The 8,929-nt window shown below is 38.9% G+C and overlaps 1 protein-coding gene across 1 annotated transcript; it reads right to left on the minus strand.

Moving 5' to 3' along the window:
* Positions 1-875: 875 nt before the first annotated feature.
* On the minus strand, positions 876-1,519 carry LOC103780851 (round spermatid basic protein 1-like protein; the record flags this gene model as incomplete). Its single annotated transcript, XM_008948544.1, has 1 exon — positions 876-1,519. A coding segment is annotated over one exon (644 nt), but the record flags the coding sequence as incomplete, so codon positions are not given.
* Between the last annotated feature and the right edge of the window lie 7,410 nt (positions 1,520-8,929).

Raw genomic sequence — 8,929 nt, forward strand, 5'->3', positions numbered from 1 at the left:
AAACAGGCAATTGTGAGCTGAAGCTAATATAATGAATAACTGGATTGAGTTTCTTCATAAATTGTTTCAGAATATCTCTATGGGTTCTACAAAATACCCTCATCAAAGTGGCAATCTAAGGGGGTAAGAGCTTTTTTTTTTGCCCCAAACCCTGACCTAAAATATAAGTAATTCATATGAAACAGTAACATTTCTCCTACAGCAAGTTAATAAGTAGCAGAGGTGATATTTAGTCAGTAGCTGTTAAGAGCAGTCACTCTGAGAACAAAAAAAAAATTAAATTTTAAAAGATTCAAAAGCTGCCTACCATTCCCCCCATGTCATTTAACAGCCTTCAAGAGAATACAGCTAACAGGGGGAAATGCAAAAGGGTAAGGATCAAACTAGTAGCCACATTAACCACCATGAAGTTCTCCATTAAGAACAGATTTAAAAGCCTCAAACTACAAATGTAACTAGTGAACTGTACCCTACACAGGTTTTACATATAACATTGTTCTAAGGTATTAAAGCATTTCAGTTTTACCAGGAAGTTCATACAGACAAACCACAGTTTGGATGCCCAGATGGCCACAGCTAAATCATTTCAATTCTCCCAAACTCATGGTTAAACTTCAGTTACAGAAATAAATCCAAAGAAACCCACACACACACGCAAGCATATTGCCTCCTCCACAAAAGCCAATTTTATGTCTCAGTTAGGCTCCTTATCTTTAATACTGCAGAACTTAAAGAATTCCCTTGTTTCTAGCCTTCTGCATCATGCACATAGCACAGCTAATAGTAACTGTATTCTAAAAAAAAAAAAAAAATACCATTCACAGTTGTTTGAAACGATGACATGACTTTAGAAAGTAAAACATATAACCTCTTACCTGAGCATGAAAATTTGACATAGTCGTTGTCTCTATATCTTTCTTTCCCAAAATCTCCATTTTCACTGGTGAATTGGGAAAATTAAACGAAAAGTAGTCTAAAAAGTCAGGTAAATAAGTAGCTGCCCCATGAACAATACCCATTACATAGTAAGCTGCACAGTTTTCATTTTCACTAAAAACCAGACCCACAAACTCTTCTGCAAATCTCTCCATCTCCACAGGAGATAAGTGGGAGAGTTCATTACTGTAGGCATGGATAACTGATGCACCTCCATTAGGCTGGTGCTCAATATGAATCAGCTGTTTGAACTCCAATGTGTCCAACCTTTTGAGTTTATTTTGAACCCGTGGCTCCTTTAACGAGACAAATGGAAACTCACTGTTCTCTGGTATCTTGGACTCACAGTCCTTCTTGGGATCCATATTTTTCCCATTGAAATCCTTAAGATGATCATCTATGATGCCTTTGGCTTCCTGATCCTCAACATCAGAAACCAATCCTGAGCAGATGGTCTGAATGGATTTGCTGTACATTTTTGGACGCTTCCTCTTCTCATTCTCTTTATGTTTCTTTTTCTTTTTCTTCTTAACTTTTTTAATCTGTAGCTCTTCTGCATTGGTTTTTGGTTTCTCCTTCCCACCTGTTGAGAGGAAAAAAAGATCTCTTAAGTTCCCTCACATGCAAAATATGTATTTAAACATCAGGATTCAAAGTTACCAAAACCCTCACTGTGGTACACAAAGGCCAGAGACTGACACCAACGGTCAGAATGTGCATCTGTCTGAAAACCAGCACTAAAAGATATCTGACAGACAAGCTATGAGGGGAGGAAATTACAAAAAAAACCACACAAGTATCCCAAGGCTGCTTTCATGATGAGTCACAGTCCTTAATCATACCCTTTAACTGGTCATATGCAATTACTATATCAGAAAGTTCAGAGACATAAAATGACAGCTGTCAACAAACACTGCCAAACAAGGGGTTTATAAACAGTCAGTTAATATCAACCACCATCAGCAAACTGTTCACAAGATGCCACTACCAGAACCTGTCTTGTTAGATGAATTTGCATAGTCATTCTTCCACAACTGAACACAGTTTGTTGAAATACATGTGGTAACATCTAAAAACTGACCCGATACATCCTAAAAAATGGATTAAACAAAACCAAAAAACACACAAACTAAAACTAACAAAACCTTAACACACAATCAACTACTGAGAACCAAAACATCACAAAACAGAAACTAGCTTCAAGTTTATATAATATGCAAACTAAAAAAAAAAAGTAATAATATTTTCAAGTGATTCCCAAGGTAAATGTTCTCCCTGGTTTTAAAGTGTTTTTCTTCAAGTGTTTTGGTTGTTTTTTTTTTTTTTTCCAACTTCTGCCATTACACTGCCTTGAAGTCTAGTAGTTGAAATCATTTCACAATTTGATAGACCAAATTACTGGCCATGTTACAGCACAAAATCATATTCACAACAAGCAATTCAAGATCAGCAGGTTCAGACACAGAAGTTTAGAATTAAATACACAATTTCTAAGTAATCTCAAATTCACAGAAGTTAGATGGTGGTTACTACTATGCTGCAGCAGACTACTTTCAGCTCCCAAATGTCAGCCCAAGTAACTCGAAAGAATCCTTAAAAAAACCCAAACAACACCACTGCTGGTGCATGGAAACACACACTCCTGCTGATAATTAAGAGGTTTGGATATGGAAAGCGCAGACACTGCAAAGAACAAGCAATTAAGACACTTGCCCATCAGCCTCTTGATGTTTGTTAGAGCAGCTACATACCTCTGGGATTTCTGAAGTGGAGGCAAGTGAGCAAGCTAGTTATCCCTCTATCTTCTCATCTTGTAGGGGGAAGAAGTGCCCTGAGGTCACTCATTTCTTTCTTTGCCCAAACAAGGAAGTAGACTCTAGGATTTAACCTAATCCACACAGCTAAAAGCTACAAAGACTGCCTTCACTCTCAATCAGGTTTAACACAGCACACTGTATGAGCACAATTTCACTTTTAGCTAATTAAGTTCAACTGCCAAAAGGCACAGTATCCTCATGAAAATCTGTCCTTTCATTAGGCTAAATTTAATATGAAACCAGCGTGGGCCTCTGCAAAAGGACTGCTTCATATGGCAGATGGAATACTCACCACTGTTATTAACATCTTCCTTCTGCCAGTGTCTTTCAGTCTAGTGGGCATGGGAAGAGCAGAAAGAGCAGCAACGCGTGTTCAACCACCTACTTCAATCTTAGAGGAGTCCTGAGAATAGTTCACTGACTGTGCCAGGGTACTTGAGTGAAACATCACCTGATAAAAACCACCTACTATTGACATTCTGGATTATTCTAATGGTGTCATTATGGCACCAGTTCCTTTCAGGGAGAAACAAAACCAAAGAAATTGTTTATGACAGTGGGAAGTTCCATATTATAGGGTTAAACATCTCCACCCAAACATCAAAATACGAACTACAGAACAGATGACTTTTTTCCCTCCTCCTGACCGCAGGAATACACAGCCAGAGAGCATCCAAGAGTCTACAGGTATTTCAAACTCCTAAAAATGCTTTAACTTGCCATTTTAAAAATGTTTCACCCCAAACATGAACACTCATTGCTATAGCGATAGACATCATACAGAACTCAAACATTTCTAGATACTATACTAGTCTGAACATAGAAAACACAGAATTATAGCGCTAATGATGCAGCAAGGTGAGGCAGGGGGAAGCAGAGGTTACTTGTCAACCCACTTCACTTGCTCTCAGATGGAGCTCAGATTGTTGTAGAGACCAGTCATTCAGGTCTGTGGCTTCGCACACAGCACAGACAGGATGGAAATTTATATTCACCATGGTACAATCAGAACTAACGTAACTGGCAACAAATACAACTTCTAAGTATCAAGCAAGAAGCTATTTGCTACAGCAAGAGACAAATTGTGCTTTCATACTTTAGCATGTCTATCATTAACCAAAGAAAGCCTTAAGACTGGATACCAGTACCTGCACATCTGTGCTGAACATCCAGCTATTAAATTACATCCTCTTATTACTAGTTGAAATGTAAAGTACTCATGTAAAAGAAGGGTATGAACCTGTATCTGTGCAAAACTACCTCAAAAATTGTTGGCTTCCATTTCTACGGTACGAGAATGAAGATCACCTCATTTCATCTCTTGGGTCTGTCCCGCTCCCTGCCTCTGATTCTATCTTCTGAGAAGTTTTACAGACTAACAATTTCATTCATTCAGCAACTCCTGTGATATGTGGTGGCTGGTTTTTTTAATCCATCAACTAACGTATTTCACAGATGCAGCTATAAAAAAAAAAAAAACACCACCCAAAACGACACGCACCCCACTCCTACAAAAACCTTTAGTTCCAACACTAGTAAGCAGGCTTCCTAGAGAAGTGGTGGATGCCCCAAGCCTGTCAATGTTTCAGAGGCATTTGGACAACACCCTTAACAACATGCTTTAACTTTTGGTCAGCCTGGAACTGGTCAGGCAGTTGGACTAGACGATCATGCTAGGTCCATAGAAGTACTCTGTTCTATGCTAATCATCAGTAAACAGCACTTAAAAGAGCAAAGCCATGGTCTCAAAAGCAGATGTACTTTTAAGACAGACAAACAAGAAAAAACACCCAAATGCATCATTCACAATGTAAATCAATGTCAAACCATGCAAAGCTCACATAAATATATCCAAAACAGTCTGCATGCACAACCAGTTGTAAAAATGTTTTAGTTAACTTGATATATGCCCACATATATACTCAAAACCTTCTTAAGGAGGATTACACTAAGATATTTTTTAAGTGAAGAACATTTATCATTCTCTGTGTTTGTTTTCATACCATTAAACCTTTAAAAGGGGAAAAAAGGTCTCTAACCACAGGATAAAAATAATTCTTTTGATGGTATCCACAGTCTTCCTTCAAGCCTGAAAAGAAATTGTTTGGCTTCAAATATAAGTATTTTAATACAAATGTTTTCACTTTTGACCATAGACTGCGAAGGTTATGCCATTTACAGATACATGAAATAAAGTTCATCAGTACACACCTTCCCAAATCGTGATAAGTTGCAAAAATGGTGCATGCAATTAGGAACCAAATAAATATTTGTTAGCAGCCTTGCATCTCTGAACACAACTCCTTTCTCTTCCACAGAACTTTCTGGATCTCTATATACCAAAAAGGATAAACAGAAGCCATTTTTAATTCTGAAACACCTGCAAACCAAGACAGCAACAATTACTGAAGGAACAAAAGGCTATATTAAAAAAAACCACACACCAACAAACAGAGGATCTATAATGGGAAGTAGCAGAGACCCCTGAACTGCTACTTGCAACTGGGAATAAGACAGAAATCAAAATGGGGAGTGTCTATCCTTGTGAGACAAAATATCAATCCCTTCAAGGGTCTGAGCTACTGATGCCACTGGAGAGGAAAAAAGCCTTTGGACCTGCAAGTCAGAAGTGAAAGGGGATTCCAAATGGGATTTTTTTTTAATGCATTACCAGAATTAAAAGATTTTAAAAAAAAAATATACATATCAACAAGAGTAAAACTTGGCTCCCTAAAAGCAATTCAAGTAGAAAATTAAAGATAAGATGACTTCAAAAACTGATTAGTAGTTTTCAGCCTTTTTCAAACTCACATGACCCTGTGACTGCATACACAATACTAGGAGCTCATTGCCATGGATGGGTAGAACCAAACTGCCCACCGTCCTCTGCCACTGCTCCTGGCATGCAGTCCTACACCATTCCTGGTACTGACTGATCCTCACCTGACTGCACAGCAAATTGACTCAATGGCTCAGCAGAAAACTATTCACTTTGCTGCTAGATTAGTGAACAAAACTGGTTCACAGCACTGTCAAACAGGAACTAGAGCACGGAGACTACCAAAAGCAGGCACTAAGGAGCAGCAGAACCCACCCCTCATCAGTAGCAGCAAACTACTTGATCTGCTTAGCTACACTGCCCACCACCTTCACCTGTCCACCCCATGCACTGAACAAGGCTCCCTTTTTGAGGCTAAAAAACCTCAACATACACAACTCAACCTTAACACATATGACACAGGATCAAGTTCCTAGCAAACCTTAACAGAAAGTTTTCTAACCCTGAAGCCTGAACTTTCAAATTTAACATTAGTTAGACAATTAACCTTTTCAATGGTACTACATTTAACTGCAATATGGATCAAACTACAATTTCTTCCTGTCCTTTATTCCAGCAAGTGATGCTGTATAAGCACTTGTTCCCAACACTGCTTTGACATCAACACAGGCCCAACCTTAGAATATTTGGGCTTAATTATTTTAGCATACAGCCAAAGTTTCTTTGAGGAATACAAACACTAAAGGGAAAGCTTATTTCTAGAAGTAGTACTTCTCAGCAAAGCTTGGATACAATTTCACAGAAAGAGGAGGAGGCACATTTCCAGCCTAAGCGTTCTGCTGTGCTGAACAGCAAAGATCCACTCTGAGGTGTTTATAGATGCTCAGTTGTGAAGACTTCAACAGCAGAAGAAATTAGTTTACTGAAATATTAGGATTGCTATCAGCAAGTTTTAATAAAGTATCTTTACCTTATTCATTTGTATTGACTATAGAGGGGAGCAGAAACACAGTCAGTCACTCCTCTGATGCACGTATGAAAATACTTTAAAGCAAAATGTTCTGCTTCTTCCCAAACCCATAATGCTCATTTGACACTAACAGACAGCAAAGAACAGCCACCTTCAATGCTGCCCTAGGGCAGTAATCAAGTTGCCTCACAGCAGATATACAGAATTCTGTGAAAATATAAGCAAGAAACTGAAAAGGCTAAATAAAGTTCCAAACACTGTAACACTGAGATAGCCAAACTGGCTTTGTTTTAAGCAGGATCTGGCATCAACAGTGCAGTGACTGATGCCAGTTAACTTATTTCACCTCTCAAAGAGTTATTCTTCAGGTATGCACTCACAACCCAAACTCAAACTGAGTGTTTCAGAGAGTCATCACCAGCCATCACAATAAAGGTGTGTACATACATATACATACAACTGCTGGTATCTCATTTCAGCCAAGACAGTAACCACTTTGAAGTGCATGGCATCTCCCATCTCTGTGCTGAGACGCTCTTAGACAAGCACAGCTACTGAAACACCTATAAGCAAAAAGCTTTTTCTACTGCACGATTCAGGAAAACAAGACAGCAGTAAGAATTTTCACTTTTATTAAAAGTCTTTTAGTTAAGGTAAGTCAGAGTCGCTTGGGGATTGCAAGAACGGAGAATTATCAGGGGGGTAGAGTTGGGAGAAAAACCCCTGCCATCCAAAGACATTTACAGGAACTTTCCCCTTGATCTGCTATTAAAAAGCAGACTGGGCTCACACCGTACTAGAGCATAAAGACCAAAGAACAGCAAAACTTTAATTTGCTTCTGCTCTTACTTGTCTGGCAGAATCTGCACAAGGGTGAAGTCCTAAAACACACTGTATTTTTAAAGAAACATGAAGAATGAAAATCTGTGTTCATTCTGCCCACGTATGCTCACGTTCAGCAATAACTGAACTACCTCTACACAACTTCTAACCATCTTCTAGGCAAAAATACATCTTCAGGCCTTACACACCACAATACTTCAGCGCCCACACACATCTACATGACCGGTAGATCTTTCAAGGTAACTCAGGAAATTTTTTTTTCTTGTGGTGTCACACAATCCCCATCTCCCACAGCACAGGACCTAAGGACTGAGGTTCAGAACTGTTTGAATTTTATACAAATAAGCAAATTTTCTGTGGCAAATGTACGAATGAGATGTTCTTGTAATTTAAATTGATGCCAGGCAGCCTGAACTCTGTTAACTACAGTTTCCTTCCAAGTATGAGCTTTTCTAAGGAAAAAACTCAGAAATCACCTGAAGCTTATTTTGTGTTTTATCCAACACATCATTTGATCTGAAATTTTACATACAGAGATGCAAAGCTTTTACTTCATTCAGTTGCTTCACCTAGAGCAGAGGTTCTACAGTTTCTTGACTTGGAGGTCACAATCCCCAATATTATTAGGGTGGAGCTTTAGAAGTTAAACAAAATAAGAGTTCATAACAACACTAAATTGTTCTTTTCCCACAGTTTTCTATCTGACAGCCAGTGGCAGAAAGGGATAAACATTTAACTGCAGCCAGTAATTAAAGTCATTTTTCACACCCTCGCTTTAGAAGAACTCTGTCATCAAAATTTTAACAGAGCAGAGAAGCACTTGGTAGAGTTTAGGAGCACAGAGCAACAAACATCAGCGCAGAGAAGGCTAAACAGGGTCCACATTTCCTAGATTTTTCAACTGAACTGGCAGACTAGAACAGGGCATCTTACTCCTCATTCCATGGCACACAAAGTCTCAGCAGTATCAGCCTGCTGTGGGTACGTTACTTGTTCTGCAGGGAGAGATGAGCCTGGCTACTCCTGTCATCAGCTACAGGACATTTCAGTCTTTAACTTGGTCCTGTACCAACTACTGCAGCACTAGGAGACGTTCTGCCTAATACTCTCCAGTAAAGGCATAGAAAATAAAATCTCCAGTCAGTATCTTCACTCTCTTCCCACTGTCCCGTTTGGCCAGACACACAACTCAAGCATTTTCTAACATTCTCACTGCTATTCAGATTAAAGCTACTGACATGTTAGAAATTTGTAATGACTCATCTCTGCTACAGCTCTTCAGACTGAGTCTTTAAATAGTCAACACAAATACCCGTTGAAGCCACAGAAGCATCCCCCTGGATCTTCCTATGAGTTTAAAGTTCATAAACACAAACAACCGAAAAATTGCTTAGAACAGGAGCAACCAAGACACCATTCATCAATGAGTAACTAGATAAAATATGCAGTGTAGATAGTGCAAGTGTTCTTGGAGGTACTGCCACTTAAAGTAGAAGAAAACAAACAAGCAAGCCACCCAGTACAAGAAAAACCACGAGAAGCCTTCTAGATCCTAAAAAACCCACAAGTTTGTACCAGCCAGAT

The sequence above is a fragment of the Merops nubicus genome, unplaced genomic scaffold (assembly GCF_000691845.1).
Source record: "Merops nubicus isolate BGI_N331 unplaced genomic scaffold, ASM69184v1 scaffold6811, whole genome shotgun sequence".
NCBI classification, from domain to species: Eukaryota; Metazoa; Chordata; class Aves; order Coraciiformes; family Meropidae; genus Merops; species Merops nubicus.